The sequence below is a fragment of the Ambystoma mexicanum genome, chromosome 1q, assembly GCF_040938575.1.
Source record: "Ambystoma mexicanum isolate Mex_15411 chromosome 1q, UKY_AmexF1_1, whole genome shotgun sequence".
Lineage (NCBI taxonomy): Eukaryota > Metazoa > Chordata > Amphibia > Caudata > Ambystomatidae > Ambystoma > Ambystoma mexicanum.
Window position 1 is genome coordinate 604,253,496 of NC_090922.1, and position 24,214 is coordinate 604,277,709.

Sequence of the window (24,214 nt, forward strand, 5' to 3'; positions counted from 1 at the left end):
CTCCAATGGCAGCAGCCGACGCATCTGTCTCCAAGATAAAGGGTAAACTTTGATCTGGCTGGAGAAGAATGGGAGCCGAACAAAAGGCTTCTTTGAGACTGCAGAAACTGTCTTCTGCTTCAGTAGTCCATCTGAACGGAACCAAAGACTTCTTAAGTAGGGTCGTTATGGGTACGATCATCTGGGAAAAATTGATATGATCTTTCGATAAAAGTTCGCCAGACCCAGAAATCTTTGGATCTCCTTGACGGAATTTGGCGAGGGCCACTCCAGGATAGAGGCCACCTTGCAGGGGTCCATGGCAATACCTTGACTAGAAAGGATTAATCCTAAATACGGAATGGATATGGCTGAAAACACGCATTTGTTGAGTTTGACTGAGAGGTGGTTGTCTCTTAGTCTTCGGAAGACTTCCTTGACGTGACTTTCGTGTTCTTCTAAATTGTTGGAAAACACCAGAATGTCAACAAGATATAGTACGGTAGTATGACACAGTAGATCTGAAAATAGTCGGTCCATAAAGCGTTGGAAGATGGATGGGGCATTTACTAACCCAAAGGGCATCACCTGATACTCGAAGAGCCCAAACAGAGTCCTGAAGGCTGTCTTCCACTCGTCTCCTGTCTGTACTTGGAGCAGATGGTACGCATTCCTTAGATCGAGTTTGGTGAATACGGTGGCTCCAGGGACTGCTTGAATGGTCTCCGTTATCAAGGGCATCGGGTATCAGTCCTTTCTGGTCACTTTGTTCAAGCCCAGATAGTCGATGCAAGGTCTCAATTCCTGCGACTCTTTTTTTGGGATAAAAAACAAGGAGGCCCCGGCTGGAGACTTTGAAGGCCTGATAAGTCCATTAGCTAGATTATTGTCCAGATACTCTCTGAGAAAACGTTTTTCCTCCAGAGATAGAGGGAACATCCTACAGAAGGGCACCCGGGCTCCAGGAGTGAGTTCTATACAGCAATCTTCTGGTCGTGTGGAGGTAGTTCAATGGGAATCTTCTCGGTGACCACCTCAGTAAATTCCTTTAGATGGTGTGGCAGGCAATGAACGGCTCTGGTCTCGCAGCTGTTTGCAGTGTTAACCGTTTCAAATTTGGGTTCCGGCAAGCATTCCGTCTTACAGAACGTTGAATGAAAGTTCAGTAAATTCTTAGTCCAATCAATGTTGGGATTGCGCTTTCATAACCAGCAAATCCCCAAGATAAGGGGAAAGTGGGCCGCACGGATTATGTCAAAGAAAATCTTTTCCGAATGCTGTTGTATGGACAGGGTTAGTTCTTCAGTGGTGTGGGTAATCATACCAGAACTCAACGGTTCGCCATCAACACCTTCCACCTTCTGGTCTTCTTGTTTGGCAATCCGGTTGAGTCCCTTCTGTTCGGCCCAATGGGTATCAATAAAGTTACCGGCTGTCCCACAATCGAGTAAAGCCAGGGAAGATACCTCGGTGTCCCCTAGTTTGAGGGTTACTGCGAGAACCATGAGGCGAGAGTCTTCGGGTGTCACCGATGAGGATACCGAAAGGGTTGCGTAAGGACTTGGAATGGCCCCTCGGAGGTGAGTCCTAACACTCACCGAGGGCAATCGTTTCCCAAACGTCTGAGAGGAACTTCAGGACAATCCCTCAATAGATGTGAGGATGCCCCACAATACATACACAAACAGCCATCCCTACGTCTCTTAAGTTCCTCCGGGGTGAGCGTAGCTCGAGTTGTGCCGATTTACATAGGTTCTTCTTTGCTTTGACGTGAGGAAGGCACCGATGTAGACGAGTGAGCTTCCAAGGGAGGGGCCCATAGAACTTGGTCTTCTTCTTTTCCATGCGACGTTCTGTTAATCTGAAGTCTATTCGGAGGGTAGCAGTAAGGAGATCGGCAAAAGATGTAGGCTGAGCAATACGGGCCAGCTCATCCTTGATGTCTTCTCTTAACCCACGCCGGAAGATGGCATACTGTGCCTGCTCCTGCCAACCTGCTTCTGCTGCTACTTGTTTAAAGGCGGTTATGTACGTAAGTAGGTCGGAGTTTCCTTGACGGATGTCCAGAACATCTTCAGATGCCAGAAATGTACTTTCTGTATGCAAAAAAGTATGCTGCATGAGGGTTTTAAATGTGCTATAATCTTGTAGAACAGGATCAGGCTGATTTACTAGAGGGGTGGCCCATGCCAGGGTGTTACCCGTCATATGGGTAATCATAAACCCCACTTTGGCGTGATCTGAGGCAAAGGTTTGGGGATGGAAAGAGAAGTGAAGGTTATAGGCATCCAAAAATTCTTTGACTTTCTTTGGAGAGCCATCAAACTAAAGGGAGCGGAGGTAGATGCGCAGAAGGCCGTTCTCTCTCCGCCATACGTTGCTGCAAAGCGGTATTAGCTGCCTTGAGATTTTGTACTTCCAAGTTCAAGTTCTGAACTGCAGCTACAAGTTCCTGAACTTGTTGTGGTGTTGCCATCTCGATCTCTTTGTGGCGTTGCAAACTGTCACTGGGGTCAGTAATATTCTCGTTTTCAAAGGAAGAGTCCGATTCACCACCCTCCCCAAGCTTGTCACCTTCCTCCTTCTTCTTGGTACCCCTCTTATCTTTTCTTCTGGGTCTCTCCTTTTTTTTGTGGAGATAGGGACGTTCACGGAAGGATGCCACCGTGCCACCTACAAGGGTGACAAAGGGCAATCCTCCGGGAACGTCGAGAAGGGGAAAAAGCCAATGGCACAAAAAAACCCTGAGAGACCTCTTCAGCTGACTGGAGTGGGCCGCTAGATGAGATGGTATACGAAGCCGGTTGCAGAGTCAAGGCTGCGAGGCAATCCAAAGGCGGGCTGAGGTCTGGTACACTGGCGGGCTGGAGAGTACACAGCGTGAGGCAGAGGCAATCCAAAGGCGGGCTGAGGTCTGGTACACAGGCGGACAGGAGAGTACAGATGAGTACAGAGGAGTACAAAGGAAGTGAGTACAGCTGAGGAGGGAGAGAAAACACAGGAAACAGAGTAGAATATAAGAAAGAAGGTGGGAGAGGGAGCAGGAGTAAATAAACAAGAGAGCAAGAGTAGCTGGAGGGAGGAGGCAGATACGGACACGGTCCGCAAACAACGAGGAAGGAATGCAGGAGAAGCGTCAGGCAACAAACAGGTGGGTAACCAGGAAGCGTTGCAACGCGTCCGTAAATCGGAGTGGTTGTAGAAATACCTACGGCCACGTACGCGCGCAACAACTAGGCCAGTAATACAACTCAAAGAACAAACGGGACGGAACTGACTATGGCGGACCATAGCGCCAGCGGTTCCAAATCCGCCACCGTCGCCGAGGCATGACAGTGGCATACTGCTAGGACAGGAGGCAGGGTTACATGTGTGCTACACAGGCTAAATGCAACAATTTTAGGCATCCGTGAACTCTCCTCACATATTTTCATTATTATCGGAAACAGTTATGTTACTTGTTGCTTGGAGCTATGTAAATAAAATGCGCATTACTGCAAAACAAGTTGCATTTGCTTTGTTTATGAATCACGAACACTTTTGAAAGGGAATTGTTGCCAGGTCATGCTAACACTGCGAAATACTCCCCATTTGACAGCTGTGAAGGTAGGGAGGGGTGTAAAAGTTGTGCAGCGGGCAAATGTCACCATTCATAACCTAAGGGGGAAAGGTTACCCTTAACACGCCAGTGGTTGTGCCTGTACTGGCAAATGCAATTAATGTGTTGTTTGCCTACTAAGGCCCTTAAGGAAACAAGAGGTCTGTTTTGGGGGGCTCTGGCGATTAGAGGGTTGGTTAGAGCCTGCTATAACTTCTAATTGCCCTAGCCTTTCTGTCAGTAGTACAGGAGGACCCCTTCCATCAAGTGTTTCATTTGACAGGTGGCCCGCCCCTTATCACGGCCCCTGAACGCCTATACTTTTGACTACCACAAAATGTTTCGACACACACTTTTTTAAATCAATTTGATATAAATATGATTGAAATTTGATATACATTTTAATATAAATTTTATATAATTTGAATTACAAATTGCTATAAATGTAACATAATTTTGATAAGAATCCCAAGAATGCTTAATATAAATTGGTGATATAAAATGCTAAGAATCACAAGAGTGCTTAATATAAATTTGATATAAACTGGATAAGAACTTTAACGGATGGGCTATAAATAGGCCTAAGGGTGGTTCCAGGACTATGATGGTGCTGGGGGAGGGGCTTATGATGCAGCTATATACCTTTTGTTGTAGGCCTGAGAAACACATGTGCTATTCCAGCTTGCCAGGGGCTATTCAGTGTTGTGCGTGGGAAACTACGATTATGAACCACTACAGTTACGAGCGAGGGGAAGACAACCCCCAGACGTTCAGGTGATTCCAACAATAGTTACTATTGTTGCCCCTTATTGTCTTATGGGGCATGAGGAGATGGAGGACAGTTAGAATTTGATGAGAAACCGGCAAGCTCTGCAAGAACATGGCTGCACTCTGTCACCAGCGAGCCGCTGCTCATTGTCATGGTTATGGGGCAGTCTGTTGGAGATTTCATTCAAAACATTAAGGAGGATGTACCCATAACCACGGTTAATCTGGAAATGGCTACTTGGGATACTCCACTGGTCGTGGAGCCTGGACGACCATCTGTGAGCGAAGTGAGCTCTGAAGAAAGCGGATACGAGTCTATGGTTATACAGAATAATGCAGACAAGATGATGGAGAATGACCCCACCCCACTGGCACTTCGGGGAAAACAGGGGTCCATGTGGACCAGATATCAGACAGCCTGTTATCTGGTGGGTATATTTTAACGTAACGTGAACGTTTTTCATTTTGTAAGGGCGTGAGAACTAGTCAGAGTTAAAACCATGCATCTCTGTTTTGTTTACAGCCTTTAGCAGATAAAGGAGACAGCAGTGAGGTGAGCCTAGCTATAGAAAAGACTATTAATATTTATTGTGTTTGAAAACCCAGGAGATCGCAATAATAGCCTATGTAAGGAATGTGTTTTGTTAATGCCAACCCATACCATTAAGAACAATGCAGACACATCAGCTGGGACCTGTATTGATATCCTGGCTATTCAGGGTTTTACAGGCATAGTGGTGAAAACGTGTTTAAAACAACACTTTCACAGTTGGTACTACAGGCATACAGGCATACAATTGATGATCCCCAACAAGATGCTCCTGAATATTTGGAAATAGCTTACACAGATAATTCACTACTCAAAATATGTCACATGTTGAGCCCTAAATGCCTTCTAGAAATGATGCACCTAATAGATACGCTAACACAGCTAAGAGTTGGGGAAGGGGCGGAACGATGCGTGTCTAAAACATTGTGGTCTCTACAATTGGTGAATAAGCCCTTAAGGAAAATTAAGTAGTTTAAATGGGCGGTCTGATGTGTGTTAGAAGCATCATTGGAAAAACAGTTTGCAAGTGGTGGATAAAGTATATCAAAGACAGTATGGTAGAATAACATGCATGTTGCCCAGTAAACTGACCCATGAAGATTGGGACTTTAGATCATTTACATGCATTTACACCTATTTGAAGGAAATAAAAAATGAACACCTGGTGGAAAACTGATCAATTTTATGTGAAACCTGCCATTGGATGTGTACAACAATTATTAGTGGATTTACTTAAAGAGCATCTATGTACTATATGTCCAAGGATGTTGTGTTATCTGGAAAGGCTGCCGCAGGTATACAGGGGTGAATGTAACAATCTTTTATGCATCACAAACATATGCTTTAACAGCAGCCACCCGCTAATGGACAACTTCTGACAAAAGCACTAGAAAGGGGGTTTTGGCTATTCAAGACCAAATGTGGGCCCCTCATTAAGACTGAAGGTGGACAACATGTAACAGAGTTTCCGATGTGTTAAAGGACCATGGCCATTTAACAGGGAGCTTTATGAATTTCTGTTTGTTTATCGACACAGTGAACGACAGTCATTGCTGATAATGCAGAATTTGTAGCCGAAAGGATCACCATGGAGCATCTGATAACTCAAACTATTTAATGTGAATACAATCTGAATAAAAATGGATGGTCTAAATGATAATAAAAATCCAATATATATTATGACAAGGGGGTGTTGGTAGTTATGGAGGCATTAAGAGCTTGTAGCATCAATTGCGATAGTAAAAAAGCCAACATTTGAAATGCTGGAATGATAGTTCTACTTTGTGTCTTAACTTACACAGTGTGGTTAAAAATGTAGAAACTGTTTCTGTACTGCATGTTGAGTTGTTGTCCCCACCACAGACTTGTGTTACACGTATGAAAAAAATAACTTTTTTTTTTAATCAATAAGCAGCGTTTGTTATACATAATAAATAGGCTCATGTAATAAAGAGGCAGTCCGTTTTATTAAATAAAAAAATATTTATTTATAAAAGAAGACATATCCAATACAGAAAGGAAAAAGGGTTATATTTGCACAAACAGTTCAATACAGAAAGGAAAAAAAGACATATTTAATACAGAAAAAAATGAAAAAAGGTTATACTCGAGCATTTTAATAAAAAAAGGAAAAATAAATATACACTTTCAGACAACCAACTCTCAGACAGCCAGCTAAGAGGGACGCGCTATGCTGCGTGACCTAGATGATCTAGCTGTATTCGTGGCAGGGTCATCAAATTGTGAGAGAGTTGGTAAAGATGAACACCAAATACTTAATACTCATAGGGGTCCGTCAAGGCGCCCAGTGCTAGCGTCCTTTTATCAAACATGACACTGAGTGTCTTCTGCAGGGCATTGCTGCTAATTTCCCATTGTTTTTTTATCACGCACGATGCACGGCCGTGTGAATACGATAGACCATGGGGTGTTACACACATCCCCTGTACAAAGAACTGCACCAGATCTTTCAAAATATCAAAATGTATCTCAGCTGTATTGTTGACATTCCGCGTTATGCCTTTCACTTTCATACTGATGATGCCTAGAGATGTGCGATGGGTGTATGTTTTGGGATCCGCGGATACAAACTCCACAATGTATTCACCGGGGGCTAGCTCTGAAGTTAGATCCCCTAAATAATCTGCAGTGGGAGGGTTGAAATCCCTGGGCCGCCTGACAAAAATAACGCTTTCGGTGTCGTGATACAGAACCTGCTCTTGCAATTGCTCCATCACATCATACAGCTTTAAGCGTGCATGGGCGGTTGTGAACGCGGCTATGAATATATTGGTATTGTCTGAGGTTTTTGGATATTCCACGGCATATCACAAACATAAAAAAATGTTTGTCTATGAACACACAACTGCTCATGCCGTTAGAATTATCTAAAAGATAAGCGCGAAGCACGTCGGGGTCTGTGACAATGGTTATGTTTGGCAGAAGGACTCTTTGCGCAAACCTTCGCCACAATTAATTAAAGCATAGTTTTGCCAACAGGTGCTGGGTGGGGTTGTCCTCGATTTTTTCCAAATACAAACATATGCCCTCATGTTTCTATTAATCATCTATGTAGGCCTGTTTAGCTTCCTGTTTCTCCAGTAGGAACATCTGAATATAACCACAGAAGAGCTTGAGGGTGATTGTTGTAAACTAGTACAATGGCGTGTAGGGTGGGCACCACTCTATTGTTTGGTAGTTACTTAAATGTAGGTATGTAGGCAGTGTATATATATATATATATATTTATATATATATATATATATATACACAAAAATAAATTATTGGAGCGTACAGGGAAAGAATCCTATAGGCACAAGAATGTATAGTACATGTCTGTCAAAGCAGAAACATCAGTTTGCCGCAACATCTATAGGGCAGCACAGGCTGGGTATACCTCATACTTGGTTAGACTGAAATACTGGTATATGTCCCCAAAATTGTTACAGATGATCTCAGAATGCCCTACAGGATATGGTTTGTCATTATTCACAGAGAGGTATAAACTGGTAAAATCTAAATTGTGTATTTGCTCACTCTCTGTGGTGCGATGGTGGAGCCTTAAAGAATTTGTACAACCACCAACAGTGCATCTCATGGCTGTAGGAGGCCGGGAAGTTTCTTTCTAAGAAAACAGCCCACTTTTACATTGGTTTGTACCATCGCGCACCACTCATGTTCCCAGATACTGATGACGCAAACACCACGACTATCTAGGAACGTCTATTTCAACAGGGTGCGTTTATATAGCTGCTCATAAGTCATACCCGTCAAAGTATTGAAACCCCTGGATGGATAACATTCAGGACACCCATGATAAAAGCAGCTGTTAGATTTGTAGGCTGTTTCCACCAATTGAACCAGAGCATAATCGTCCAGCCAATACTGACCGTAGTGCTTCTCACTGTACCATTTAATTGGTGCTCTATAGCAATGTTTTCGGATTCTGCTACGTATAAGAGCCACTGAATAGAAGCTGTGTATAACATTTTGGCCACCCATGGTACGAATTCTGGGTCAACGGCGCAATTGTTTCAGGTTTACTACCACTAGCCACAAGCTAGCCAGCGTAATACTTGTAAAAGGATTGGCAGGTGTTTCACGGCGGGCCATTTGAATGATCCCATGCCTGAACAAATTACAAGCCTGTCTTAACATGTTGACATCTTCCTGGCAGTAAGCTCTTAACTCCGAAACTGGCGAAAGTCAAACACAGAGCACTCATTCACCTTATACTATGCCATGAACTGGTTTTCTCGCAGGGCATCATGTACTGAGCACCGTATTGATCTGGCGGTGGGATTGTGCCTATCATGTTCTGATTAGCCGCTGTGTCAATAAGAAGTGGAAAGAAGCATTTTGTAGCTGGGAAACTAAAAACATTTGGGAGCTTGCTGAACTGCATGGGCAAAAAGTTCAAGGAGTCAATAAATCATATTTGTAAAGGTATCCCAAACACAGCCATAAGCTTATCACCCTGGGTGATGAGTTTCACTTTAATTCGCTCCTTCACCAGTTGTCGAAGTATAAAGTAGCCATCATAGCCTTTGGTATTATAAGGCTAAAAAGTGTAGCCCTGTGACTTTGCTTGTTACAAAGGTGCTGACAAAATCACTCACGCACAAATCACCCTAAAATACCCAACAACTGTCATCTTTTAGATGGCGAACATAAATATAGTTCGGCTGATGGGTTATATTCTCTTGATAGGCCTCCATGTCATACACCATATAATCCTCAGTTTTATTTTTAGGTCTACCAGCCATCATATAACAAAGGTGTTCATCGTTGACAACAAGCACTTTACACATCCGGCAGATTGTCCGGGGGAGAAATTTCCCGCACGTGGGGCAAAACACGACCCTCCTCGCGGCTGCTTTCTGAATATGCGTGTCTAGACATGCATGCGACCTCGCAAAGGTGTGATACTGTGGATATTTTGAAGGTTTCTCCTTAAGAGTTTGATACTCTTCTCTTAAACACACGTGACAGTGATACTGACAGTGGTGTCTATGTTTGTTATTGAAAATGTGGTGACAATGCTTACAGAGGTTTTTAGCCCTCAGGTCATTTTTTAGAAGTATATCGGTGTCGATTATGTTCTGCGGCTCGATTAAACCTATTAGACTAGACACCAGACATAGATTTAAGGGCCCGATATCGACATTTAACAACCATCTGCTTTTGGATTTTATGATATGGCTGCGTATTACTTTGCATAAAGGTTTATAAGCATCCCCGGTGCGTGGTCTGACAGCTAGCAGTATGATTCTTAGTGGCGCAAAACACATGATCTCGGTTTTACTATGCAGGAGCCTTTGCAGATTATTCAAAAATTCTAAAATGTAGAAAACATCCTGCTGGGATCTCCTGGTAAACAAGGGTCTGGTTAAGCCTTCTGCATCCATTATTGCCTGTGATCAGGTGACACCACCACTCCTCCATATTTCCATTTTGAGGGTCAAATGTTTGCAAATGTGTCGAACGTTGAGGTGTAATTGTTACACATTCAACTACTAGATGTTTTACTGTTTCCACAGCACTATTACAATGTCTACAATGGTTATTTAATGTTTTTAAGTCATGCTTTACCATCAGAATCTCTTTAGTTTTATATAGATTTAGACGTAATCTCAAAAACTGATCTCAGGGATATCGGGATGGAAATGTGGTCAAGTATTTCGGAGTCACGTCAATTTCATGGATTGCTGTTCCAATGTCCAAGGCTTTGGCCAAGTTATTGCATTTCTCATGATTTATTATCCAGTTCCAACGCCACATTTTTTTCTTTGCTATTTGCAGCGTTTGCAGTACTGTTTCCAGTGACACATCTGCCTCCTTTAATATTTTCAATGTTTTCATCTCCCATTTTACTAATAGTTCGGAGGGTGATTGATTGGACTTCAAACTTAAGATCTCATATGGTCTTGAAGTAGGAACTAGGTGCATTTTTCGCAGTGCTGCGATGGATTTCCATAAGACAGTACCATATAGTGAATCAATGCATAGTTCATATCGAATAAATGTCATTGGCACGTTTGGCGGACGTTTTAGCACCTTTCGCAAAAAGTGACCTTCTAGTTGGCACCAAATTATTGCATTGATATTCTAGCCTCCTTCACTTCCAAATATTATTGATGGTACAACTTTTTGTAGATAAAATGATAATATCGGTGTTAATGTAAATTTACCATACGCGGCATGCAGTTTTGCCCCTTGTAAGGCAAACATACGCATCCGTGAGGTCAAGTCTTGTATCCAACTCCATTTTATAATCGAGTTGTTGAATAGCATTCCCAGATAGCGTGTACTGTTTGTGAGCTCTATCTGTTCACCAGCAACTGACCAGTTAAAATTCTTATCACGTCTATGATTTTTTGGTCCGAATGTTACTATCTTTGATTTTTTCACATTTATTTTTAAATTGTTTGTCTCCAAGTAGCGTTGTAGTGCTGTGAGCAGTCTATGTAACCCTATCTGAATAGAATCTATGAGCACTATATCATCAGCATAGATGACCCAGCTGAGTTGCTGACCATTTATTTTTGGAGGTAAAGACCTCGGTCGTTTTAGAACTTTTGGTAGGCCAGAAATAAAAGTTTAAACAGTAGTGCTGCCAACCGGCAACCTTGTTTCACCCCTTTTTTAATTTGAATTTCCTCTGTTAGGTCGCCTTGCGCATTAAACCACACTCGAATTGAGGTATTTGTGTATAAGGCCATCAAGGGTTGCAATAACTCATTCGGACATGACCAAGATTGAAGTTTGTCCCACAAATACTGCCGGTTAATGATATCAAAGGCTTGCTTCAAGTCAATGAACAAAATTGTTAGGCCCAACAGATTCCAGTATATGGCGGACCAGTGTTTCCACAGCAACCCTTATTACCGCTATTCCATGGCCCAAGGAGCGCAATTGGTCCAAGTTCATACATCTAAGCTCCTCATAATGCTCCATGGCTGCAAAGGTTTGGTAAATCCTTTGATAGGTCCTTAACCTCTGGGCGTCTGGGGTTCAGCATGCTAGGGTGATCGCGTCTACATATAACCAGCCTGGCATTTTTCAAGATTTTTAATAGGCAACGCCTCTGAGCTCGAGGCCTCCTCCATTTTAAGTTTTGCTTGGTCTCTTTAGGGCAACCTCTGAAATGGATAGCCACCCCCATTCTGGATAGGGGCCCCATCCGTAACAATGTCTTTGTTTTTTATTTTTTCTGTACCTTGGTACACCGGACACTGGGAGCTTATGCTTGAGCAGTTTGCTGTTTTGTAATTGGTTTGGTTCTCGGGGTTCGCTACTCACTAGTCATAAGCCTTTAATGCCCCCAACTATATATGATAATTGTGATATTTCTAGGATGTTTATTGAATGCGAGCTGGCTATACTAGGACCATCAGGTAGCTGTGGGGGATTAGAAGTGATGTTGTAATTTTCCAACTGCCTGAGATCCTCTGGGGTTAATGTGTTGTGTTCAACATTTGGGTGAGTGTCTATCTCTGTATCGGACTGCAGGACTGCACCACTGTGGATACCTAACAAGACCCTATAGCAAAGGGTGCGGTATCTGTAGTCAATTGTTTTATTAATGTGGACACCACCCCTTCCACGTGTTTAAAAGCACCCTTAATAACAGATCGCTCAATTTCCTTCTTCCAACATTTTTGTATATCTTTGTTTTAAAGTGGGGGCCCCTGTCTGTTTTCTACTATTCTTTCGCACTCTCGGGGGTCTTTTTTAATGTTGTTCTTTTTAATAACTGATACATATTGGTCCCAGGGGCTTTTGAAATATTATCAGTGTCCAACAGACTATTATTATACCCCTCCCCAGCATCATTAAGACGCCCCCCTGAGTGTCTGCAGTGGCATCGATGCATGCACCTGTTTCATTTACAGGGACAATATTAATGATGCCAGCATCTTCTTGAGCGTCAACAGCAGCAGCCTAGTGAACATCAGACACATCGGGTGGAATCCCATCACCTTCACCTGCCACGTGGTCACTTGAAATGTTAATGGGGTCCAACTGACAATCATTATGCCCCTTCTGGTGGTGCAAGCCCACACTGCTGAATCGATGTTAGATGTACACGCGAGTTGTTGGCAGGGTTCAACGGAGCATTAATGCTATCTAAAATATTCGCAGCTGCACAGCTAGTCGTATTATTTTCTTCAGAACAGCGGCTACATTTTCCCGATTGGTTACTAGTGTACCCGGCATTCCGGCATCTTCGTCATCATTAATGAGGACCACCCATTGACCAGTGACATTCTCCTGCTGAACACAGCTGGTTGCAGTTCCCACCCCCTGCTGTGCAGGTGCAGAGGCATAGACCATGGTCACAACACCCTGTCTCTCCCCCTTTGGCACATTTTTCCTTTAGACTCAATTGGGTCCCTCCACAGCTGGGCTATCTTACCACAGCAGAATCATTTACAACATTATGCTGTGACTTTTGCCTCTTGGAACATCCAGAATGTGTATTGTCACACCCCACTCCCGCTTCGACGACAGTCTGACCTGACACTGAACACTTTTAAAGCAACATTTCAACCCCAAGCAGGGGGGGATTATTTTGTATTATTTATTTATTTGTTAAGCGGCAACAGCCCATAGGCATCAGGGCGCTGCTTTATGCCCCTCCCGGCAGTGCAAGCTCAGAATGTTAAATCAATGTTACATGTACAGGTGAGTTGATGGCAGGGTTCAACTGAGCATTAATGCTATCTAAAATATGTGCATCAAGGCACTGGTAATACAATGGCCCCCATTTCCGCACAGACAAAAGAACTTTGAATGTTTAAAGACCCAGTAATATCTGCCAGCACACCCTGTCGCACCGGCTGTGGGGGGTCAACTACATGTCCTGGGTTTGAAGCCAGGCCGCCCCCCCCCCCCCACCCTGTAGCGTTACATGGTTGGCAGCGTGTTAAATGTGCTGGCCCCTTGCCCAGCCCCTTGCGATGGTAAAACACTGGGCTGCATCCCCCATAGGGTTCCTTGCAGACCGCACAGCACTAGTTGTCAAGATGGAACGGCGCAGAAACCATAGGGCCTTGTTGTCGGGGTCCCAGAGCTTCCACCAATCCTTATTGGGGGCACAATCCATCCGTGCTCTGTGCTGGAACACAAAAAACATTTCGGCCATCCTCGGGCCCCCACGTCCAATGGGTCTTGTTGCTCCCCCCCCTCCCCAAGTGGCGTGGCTTGTTGAACCAGATGCAGAGACAATTCCATGTTCACAGTGTTTGGCGGTTGCCAGGTTCCACACTCCATATGAACAATTTGTGATGGTTGCGCAATCCCACGGTTAGAATACATGGTTACTCTAACTAAATACATAAAGAATATAGAGTCAGAATGTGGAATTCAGAATAGGCTCGCCACATACCACGCTGAAACATTGGCTTTTACATTGGGCGTAGGCCCTGTCACACATAAATGACTTTTTGCTTAATTTAAAAAAATTATCTGCATATCTTTGTCACAGACCATACCGATAAAAATAGAGCTCTCAATAAACGTGCCATAAAACTGCTGACTCTTTATCAAATATAAACCTAATAACCTGCAGCTATTTACCCCAACCAGCATTCCAATATCTGTGATTTGGGGTTCCGTTCAATCTATAGGCATGCACTACAAACTGCCCTCCGGAAGTATTTTACTCCTTGTTTTCAAACTTTGCAGATAAATTGAACTCCTGCTCAAGGCGTGGGACAACAAGAGGTGCTTGTTCATAACACTAAGCAGAGAAAATGCAACACCTCACTGCCCAAACTAACTTCTCTCTATCCACATTCTGACGTTAGAATGACCACTCTGTTCAAAGAATTTTACCCCAGCAAAGTATGAGTAGATGTGGATAGACAGATCCAGAGATCCAGAGATAGACAGTCGCAGATATATAGATAGGTAGATAGCCATAGATAGACAGATAGAGACAGATAGAGACAGATACATATATATATAAATTGTGTTTCAAAGCACCAACAGGGCAACAGGGAGGAGACATGGGAATGAAACAAATATAACAATAAAAGATAAAGGCGGACCTACTAGGCCTTGTGAGCATTCAGAACGTGCATCTGCAGAGAGAAGGAGGGAAGAGGGAGTGGGAAGTGGGGTTAAGTGCTAGGTGTATCAAGAGGAAAGTGCTGAGCAGTTGTAAGTGCAAAGGTAGAGTAGTCAGCTGTCAATAAATAAGTAAGTGCAGTCCTGTGGTGACAAAGGCAGGGGGTGCCAAGGCAAAGTGCTGGGAGGGGTGGAGGCTGTAGGCGGTTGGGTGTGGGAGGCCAGGACTCGGGAGGATACATACGGGCTCTGGTCACCAATCTCAGCAACTTTGGGATTTAGCAGAGGAGGGAGGAAGGGAAGGAGGAGGTGAAAAGGGGATTCTTGAGGGGCTTCTGGAATTTGAGGAGATCCGGCTCAAGACGAAAGGAAGAGGGAGGCTGTTGCATAGGAGGTAGCCTGCTGAGGAAAGAGATCAGCCACCAGCTTGCTGTTTAGCAAAGAACTTAAAACGCAGAGAGTTGATGCTGGAGGAACGTAAATATCTGGAGGGAGAGTATTTAGTGAGAGCAAGCTGTAGATAGCTTGATCCTCAGCCCCAGACAGCCTTGTGGATGATGCAGAGGGATTTAAATTTGATCCTTGCAGCAACCAGGAACCAGTGGAGGGTTTTTAAGGCTGGAGAGATCGGTCCCTGGGCTTGATGCCAAGGATAACTCTCATAGCCCTATTCTGAATTAGCTGGAGGGTCATAGCGAAGGAGAGGGTAGATTAAGGAAGAGGCTATTGCAGGAGTCTAGTGTAGAGAGACCCAAAGCTCTATAGACACTGCAATTCTGAGGGAAAGTGAGGAAAGGGACTATTCTTATGAGGTTGTGGAGTTGAAAGTGGGACATCTTGGCAAGTTTCTGAATGTGAGGTATGAAGGAAAGAGAGGAGTCGATGATGACTCAAAGGTTTCTAGCTTCAGATGAAGGATAAGTGGGAGAGCCCATAGAAGATGGCCAGAGTGAGGGACAAAAAGAGGGTGCAGGAGTCCCAATTGGAAGCAACTCAGTCTTGCTGGCGTTGGGACAGAGATCATTGGAAGTATACCAGGCCTCGATGGCAGATAGGCAGTTAGGAATGAAGGAGGTGTGCAGTAGGACCCCAGCCGGCCCATAGAGCTGGGGGTGCCCCAACAACACTTTAAGAAGAGTAGCAGCACCCTCGAGATGGATGGGGATGCAGATTAATACTCTCGCATCAAATCAATAATGACAACTCGATAGTTTGGCAAAGGGAGTCCGTTTAATGACAAGTACAAAAAACAGGGAGTTTATGAATATCAGCAATCGCTCGATCTTCCTTCTCGCTTCAACTCCAATTAATTTTAGAAGAAACACATCATTTATACTAGAAACTCTTCATCACTGACGTGTTATATCTCAAAACTTAGCATGCAACGTGATTGGTTCTAGGAGGGTAACTATAATATAGGTACTACATCTGTATATGGTATCGAAGTGATGGAATTGGATAAACAGTGTCAGGTGGGGCATCTAAGCCCTTCCTTCGAAATGGCTACTGTAGACGTCACTAAAAGTATGATGTCTCATTGGTTCTATCAACTATAGGACCCTAGATTTCTTGGTTCACTATGATTGTGTTGGCATCAACCCCACTCATACTTTTCCACTAGCTTAGCAGCGTGCAGAATAGCCGGCTAGGTGCAAGGAGTTCGTCTGCACCCCCAGTCTCCCTCCAATTATTGCAACAATCATTCATCACTTCAGTGGTCATGTGTCAATTATTTCTTTGTCTTTTGGCCTTGACACTGCTTCTTAGTCTGGAAAAGTTAAGGCGTCTGGGCTTGTGCATTTGATTTAATTCTGCCAGCCATCTGCCATCTGTGGCTTATTGTGTCCTTTCTGAATAGGATACTCTGTTCTTCTCTTCATTAATTGTATCCAGTGAGGGTCTATTTCAGCTGATATGACCTTGGCTTCTTGGCACGATTTGCATTTGTCTGAGTTTCTCTCTGTCCTTAATTCTCGATATTCCTGCTGCAAGGCTCTCCTCTTTAGACCTTTAGTAACCTTTGGTCAGTTCTGTTCTTGTGCATAGTGGAAGTAATCTTATATAAAGGGCTCCGCTTGAGGTAGATATGGATAGGAGGCGCTTGCCACAATCTATCTTACTACTAAGCTTAAGCAAGCTTCATGAATTCTTGCTTCTTGCGGTTCCTTGCAAATGTACACGTTTAAGCTGGCTGAATATCTGCATCACGCTTATGGCATAAGTTTCCGGCATTTGACATCAATTATTTCTCATTAGTCTCTGGATGTCACTTATCCATAGTGTTACGTCTCTGTTCATCATCCACTGGTCGTCATATATTCTATATGTGAGTCAGTCCGGGTTCTTATGACGTCACCATTCGTCTTCTTTTAGTATCTTCTTGGCTTCTTCAGGTATTGCATTCTGACAATAGTCATTCTGTCTCACTTGTCGGTATGGTTTTCTCAATGGGTATCTCACTGTCCAGGTTTTCTTAGGTGTCGGTATTTCAATAGGTCCTGTCAGTCTGATAGGTACTGGATAGAGCTCCACTGCAGCACTCTGCTGGTTTACTTGCTCATCATACGTCACATATTTCGGCGTGAACATTCCTGATACTTCAAAATGGCCGGTTGGAGTGTGAATCGTGCTTGGTACCTCCTCAACACTCCCCCCCCCTGGGCGATTCATCGACCACTTTCACTTCTTTCTTGGTATCCACCTTTCCTGCATCCTCTGGATCCATTTTTACTTCGTCCTCTGGATCCACGCATAGAGGTTTGAAGAAATATTTCTTTGGGGTCCATATCTTTATGACTCCCTTCAAGCTTCCTGCTGTTCTTACGTGCTCATCTTTGTTCCATGTCATAAATTGACATTGTCCACTTGGACTACAATAGATCAATTTTCCCATGTAATTTCTATGTTTCCTTGGATATTTAAACTTTGTTCCTTCTGGTGTATAAATGCTAGCTTTCACAAAGTCTCTTATTTCTTCATCAGTCAGTTCCTTGGGCTTCCATCCTGGTTCGACATCAATCCTGATTTTCATCCCTATGGCCTTTTTCGCAGTTTTCTGGCACTGAGAAATTATTATCTTGGTAACATAGACTCCGAGCAATATCATCACTAGCAGGGCTCCTAGGAATTTGAATGCATCTGCCATCCATTGCGGAACCCATGAAAATAGTGATCCAAACCAACTGTCGTCGTCACCTTCATCAGTTTCATCATTCATCTGATTCTGTAGTTTCATCAGCATACCTATGGCCTCTGTTAAAGTTCAATTTTCTTCGTCGTGAGATGGTATAAATGTGCAACATGATTCTCCGATTTTTGTACAAATACCTCCACCCATAGATGTGATCATGTCAAGGACATACCTTTTCTGTAGAGTCATTAGTCGAATTGCCCTCAATTCTTCTCTGATTGCATTGAATCCTTTTATGGTCGTGTTGATTGGTCTGCAGTAACTCCCATCTGGTTATCTGAAACCATTTAGTATTTGCTCCAACCTGAACTCTTGGCATAAACATTTTCGTGAACACTGATGAGGTTAGGCTGAACAGCCTGTGTTCATATGGGATTGCATGAAAAGCGTCTTCGGATTTGGCAGAAAAGTAATTCTCTCCCTTCATTCGGCTCATCAGTTCCACAGATCTCTTCTTCCTCAGGTGAGCATCTGCTTTCGGGAAACTGTCAATATTCAGATCACTTTTTGGAATAACCAACGCTGGAACATGGACATTCACTATGGTGCATATACTGCCCCAATTCTTCGGCAGCCTGATATATGCTTTGGATCCACATGCCCAATATTGGTCCATGATCACTGCAGTACTGTGTACCATTCCTGGAGCGTCAAAGACTCGGCCACAATTCTGATTCTTTCCCATTTTTCTTGTGCCATTATTCCTGAAGCAGAAATTTGGACTTTCCAATGGCACTATCTGCAAGGGTCCCCCTCTGTCTTCGACCCATATCAATAGTTTAGCAAGTTTTGGCCATAACGGCTTGCATCCAATTCATACTATGGGCCTCATTCCGAGTATGGCGGTAAGGGATAGCGGCCACCGGTAACGAGACCGGTGGCGGTATTCCCTTACCGCCATACTCCGAGTTCCCTCTGCGCCCTCGCCCTTAACGCCTGCTTTGAGCAGGTGTTAAAGTCGAGGGCGCAAAGGGGCCTCCAAGCATATAACGGTGACCGTAATGAACGGTCACCGTTATTTGCATCTTCCCCATTCCCATTGAGCCCTATGGGGGCTCATTTGGGAATGGGGAAGAGTCTTGGTGAATGGGGAATTACCGTCCCGCCAACCTTGGAATGGGGCGGTGATTCCGCCATCCACCAAGGCGCTGCCGGTCCGGGTACGGCGTCAACCAAGGCGTTAATAGCGCCATTGGTTAGCGCCGTACTCGGAATGAGGCCCTATGTCAATGGTGGGCTGGTAATGACCGAAGACCATCCATGCTCTGCAGATTACTACTCCTTTCTCCCATCCATCATGTGAAAGCACTGTTCGCCAAATTTGCATTTTACCTCTATTCTTCCACTTCCGAGCTTCTTCTGGACTTTTTCCTTGAACGTTCAGTTTTTGATTTGTTTCTCTTCTGATCTCTGCTCCTTTAACTCCAGGGTTCTCATATCTGATCATAATGTGGTTTGTTTTTCCATTGTTCCTTGTCTTTATGTCCTGGACATAATCGTCTTCATTTGGATCAGTTGCTTCAGTAGCCCATTTGAGCGAAGCATCACATCCCATGAACTGACCTCTGGTCTTGCACATTGCTACGTGGGATAGACAGTGTGCTGTCTGGACATCAATTTCCACAGCTACGAAGATCTTCTACTTCCTCATGCTGTAAGGTAGGAGTGCACAAGCAAAGCATTCCTCCTCTGAACTGCGTCGTCCAACTTCTTTCATGTGTTGGTACCAGATGTTATTTCCCAAGTGTGATATGCTGTCCAGGTAGTCATTTAGTTCATTGTTATCATCTTGCATGCTTCTCTTTATTCTCAAGGTTTTCATGTAGTTTGCTATCATCAGATCCTTAATAGCATCCAGGTAGCTTCTTCTCACTGGAGGATTCTCAGGCATTTCCATCCATGGTCCAGGCGTCTTCATCTGTATCATTTGAGTAGGCGAAAGTCTGGCAATTCTTTCCTTGTCCTCTTGTCTTTTCCTGGCTCTGGTTATGAATAGCCAGATTGATTCTTCTATCATCTCTGCACGTGATAGTTTTGCAGGACTTGTGCTTGTTCTCTTCATTGGATTAGGTGTGCTTGTCAATGTAGTCTCTGTTGGTTTATTCTCCAACTCCTTTTGTCTCTTTAAAAGTTCAGCTTTTTCCATTTGTCTTTTGACTTCACTTTGTGTGGAACTTCTCATAGTAGGTAGTCCAATCTTCTCCCCTTTTATGCCCTGTGGTTCTGCAGTTATTGTCACTAGACCTGGTGTATGTGCACTCATCCTTTGGGTGTATGTATTTTTTATTAACCTTTTCTCATGCTTGCTCTGCTGACCCTGTCTGCGGCTTTTCAATTTGTTACCAAATGTGTGTGTGTGTCATTGCTAGTCATATCCATTTCAAGTTCACTCATTCCTCTGTCAGACTTTCTAGGGACTGGAATGACTATGTAAGTTCTGAGTGCCTTTGTGGGTTTCATGCTTACATCATTAGGTGGGTGCACTGGAATTGGAACACTTTGTGCACCAATACAAAATGCAGTTTGAATCATCAGCGACAGTAAAACAACGATGTATATAATGCATAGGTACATAATTCCTCTAAAGGTCAGTCTGCAGCACTTAGTTCAGGAACAGTACGAGCACCTCTCCTCCTGAGCGATGACATCATTACTACTTAGGTTGCCTATCTCGATCATTTAAGGAAAGAAAACTGGTTAATACACTCTAGATAATATCGTTATCTCTGGGTTCTGCTGTTTCTGCTCGTAGGTTGCAGGTACTGGAATGATTGTCCTTCTTTGCCTGACAAATAGGTTGTCTCTTGTTTCTCGAAACAGTTCCTTTTTCTGCCTACGAAAATGTCAAAAAATAAGGTAATAGGTTCAGCAATTCTCTCAGTTTGCGTGTTCAAAATACACATGCTCCCGGTCAATGCCTCTTATCTGTCTCACTCCCAAAGACATGTTGCTTCTCTGCCAGCAAAAGGGTATTTTTTGTCATCACTTCCTCGATCTGTCCCTCGGCGGAAAGTCTACAAACTTCTCCGGAAATTCTGATGATGATTAGAAAGTTTCACTTGCATTACAATACCATGCCGGAGCATGCTCATCTGTGTAGAGTTTGCTGGGTCTCTGATGAAAGTGCGGACGTCAACACTGGCAGGCCTCCCCACAAGTTCTGGAAAGTCCTCAATTAGGCGAAAGAAGATGTTGCTTGCCAGTCTGCTATCTTCTGGTGACAGGGACTTTTGTCTTGTCCTTGCTGAGTTCTGGAACTGCTCGGTATTCACTGCGAGCAGTTTCTGTGATTTCGATGAGCTTGAAGAGCAACTTGAATTATGATTCCGTTCAGGATTATACTCAAACATTCTGTGTTTGCTGGATCTCGAAGAAATGTCAAGACGTCAGTGCGTCTCCCAACAAGATCTGGACAGTCTTCAATCAAGTGAAAGAATAGCACTCTGAAAAGCCTATTCGCTGTTTCCTCTGCTTGGGACATTTGTCTTGTCCTCCCTGTATTCCGGAAGCAGAAGGAACTGCTCGGCGATCACAATGAACAGTCACCTTATTGTTTTTTCGTTTTCAGGGTTTTTAAGAAATTCAGTGATGTTAGTGAGCCTTCCCACTAACGACGGGTATGATCTCAGTACTAACTCGATTTATGTTAAAATGTCCTTAGTGATGTCACTGCTGTGGGACACCATAAGTGAGTCCAAATAATACTCCTGTTTGGAAAGAGTCTGGATACTGTATTTTCTTCCTGTTTGTGTATCCTCGAGCAAAATTTGGCATGTCCTTTTCTCATCAAGGCTTCAGTATGCCTCAGTCAAAAGTTCAAAGCCAACAGACTATGTTGTGGCTTATACGTGCAATTTTTCTTCTTCACCCTGCAACTAGAATGCATAGAGTGTCCGTGTTTTATGTCCCTATCCCCTTTTTTGCTCAGAGGAAAATTTCTAAATTTAAGCCACAACTTGCACAAAAGTTCTTTGTCTTTGTTTTGCTGGTCATGCGTCCTTCTTCCTCGTCATGGATCTCGTCTGCACGTGCTGTGGTTCTACCCCATCGTCTGTAGTCTCTACGCATTGGGGTGCGGGCAGGGGGCCTTCTCTGATGTATGGCTTGATGTCACCCAGAAATATCCAAGCTCTTCTTCCTTGTAGCTTGACTGCAGAGGGAGTAACGTTCTCCACTCTGAATGGACCGTTGAACCTTGGCTCGTGCCACTTCTTTCTCGTGTGGTTTCTCACTAGGATCGTGTCCCCAAGAAACAGTGGTGGAACACATAAACCCTGAATTGGTCTGTTGTAGTATCTCCTTCTGTGTTCTGTGCTGCCCTGCACCCTTTTTGTCGTCGCTGCAGCTGTCCTGAAATTACAGTAAGACAAGATGTCATGCAATTGAAGTAATTTTGCATTTCAGACCCTAAAACTTCTCCTGATGGCTGAGCATCACATCTAGCTCTATCTCGGGGTGTCAGTGGCGTGTGCATCCTTCTGCCTGTTATGATCTTGTGCGGCGTAAGATGATGGTCAGAACCAGGCTGGTTTCTGAGTGCATACTGTGCCAATGGAAGACAGTGTAGCCATCCCTTCTTTAGAGTAAGCTTCAACTTGGCTATCCTTTTCCTTTAACAAGCCATTGAGATTTTTGCATATCCCATTACCTTGCGGATGATACGCCGAAGAGAACTTGTGCTTTATACCAAGCAGCAAGCTAATCTGTTCAAAGACTGCATTGACAAAGTGAGGCCCATTATCGGACCTCATGACCTCACACACTCCCCATCTGGGAAATAACTCCCTTACCAGAAATTTGGCCACACAGGTAGAGTCTGGGTGTGTACGTGGACCTGCTTCTATCCATCTATAGAATGGACACACCACAACAATTATATACCTGTACCCGTTACATACTTGAATCATATCGACATAATCAACATGCAAGTGCTGAAAAGGTCCATTGGGCCTTGGGATGACTCCTCTAATTACTTGTAGTGTATGCCCAGCCGTGAACTGTTGGCAGATTATACAGTTCATCATAAAAAAATGCAACGTGCTCTGCTAAGTTCGGTATAAACCAGTCTTCAGCAAGCGTTGCTGCTAGATTCTCTTTTGTCATGTGTGCTGGATAATGCAACTGTTCCAGTGCTATATTCAATAGGGCTATAGGCATCACCGGTTTACCTGTGCTGTCTTGTCACCACAAGCTCTTGGAGGGGTTTAAAGAACACGCCGCCGCTTCCAAAGATTTTTCTCCTCTTGTGGTACCTCCCCTTGCAGTTCCATTAATTGGGTTTTCTCCATGTTGCTATAACTGTCAGGTTCACTTCGTGCAACAATCATTCTCTCATGCACATCAGTTATTTCCACATCCATTATAACTTCGTCTTTGGTTGACACACGCTTGGCTTCTGTGTCTGCTGCTTGATTTCCTTGTGAGGTCAAATCTGTTCCCTTTGTGTGGGCAGCGCATTTCATGACCGCTATGCCCACTGGGAGCTATAGTGCTTAATCAGTCTGTCCAATAGGGCTGTGTGCTGCACTGACATGCCGTCCGCTCGGAGGTAGCTTCTCCTTTTCCAGCACGCTAAGCCTGCGTGCACTGTTGATGTCACATAGGCGGAGTCACGGTATACCATCACTTCCTGGTCTGTGTGATTCTCGAGTGCGAGTATCAATGGCAATAGTTCTGCAGCCTAATAAGTACTCGAAACTCTCCATTTGCCGTGTGCTTCATCACAGCGGTGCCTGTATATCTTTGCCCATCATTTTGATCGATCTCGAAGAACCGTCAACAAAGACAATTTATCCTTCTGCCAATGCATTTTCTTTCACTCTGGGAATCTCATCATAGAATTCTTCATAATTCACGCAGTCATGGATCGGCTCTCCTTCAGTGACTGGTTCTGCTATAAACATAGCTGGGTTCACTATTTTACATCAAATTATCGTAATAGATGGATTCGATATGATCACTTCATATGCAGAAGCTCTCTGAGATGTCAATGTGCCTTTTGGTTTCTCCAGAATAGCAAATAGTGCGTGCTCGGCGAACAACATCATTGAGCATCCCATCACAATGGTTGTAGCCTTCTTTATGGCAAACGCTGCGGCAGCTAAACTTTGTTCGCATGGAAAGTGACCCCTCATCACTGGGTCCAAATTACCACTGTAGTATGCGAGGGGCATGTACCCCAATGTGGTTCTCTGTGTGAGTACTGCTGCCATAACACTGCCATTCATGTGTGAAAACAGGTAGAATTCCTCTGCATAATTGGGAATTCCTAAAACTGGTGCAGTGCAAATGGCCCTTTTTAGTTCAATAAATCCTTCTTCCATGGTTTCAGTCCATTCGATTTTTTCTTTCATCCCCTGTGCCTTCTTTAGGGCTTGCAACAAGGGCTTGGTATATGAGCTGTAGTCAAAGACCCATGCCCTGACATAATTGCATAATCCTAGAAAACTCTGCATCTGTTTTATCGTGTGTGGCTTGGCTGTGTTCAATATGGCTTCAGCCCTTTCAGGGGTAACCCTTTTGCCCTCATGTGATATCAGCTGGCCTATGTACAGCA

The 24,214-nt window shown here is 43.9% G+C and overlaps 1 protein-coding gene across 1 annotated transcript in view; it reads right to left on the reverse strand.

The window, feature by feature from the left end:
* The window catches only part of LOC138557788 (cytadherence high molecular weight protein 2-like), a 123,712-nt gene that overhangs the window by 78,658 nt on the left and 20,840 nt on the right, over window positions 1–24,214 (reverse strand). Inside the window, exons 2-4 of the mRNA XM_069642635.1 lie at window positions 21,825–22,008; window positions 2,356–2,652; window positions 1,728–2,075 (exon numbers count right to left, since the gene is read on the reverse strand). Coding sequence (XP_069498736.1) covers window positions 1,728–2,075; window positions 2,356–2,652; window positions 21,825–22,008 — 829 coding nt within the window. The remainder of the gene's footprint in view (window positions 1–1,727; window positions 2,076–2,355; window positions 2,653–21,824; window positions 22,009–24,214) is intronic.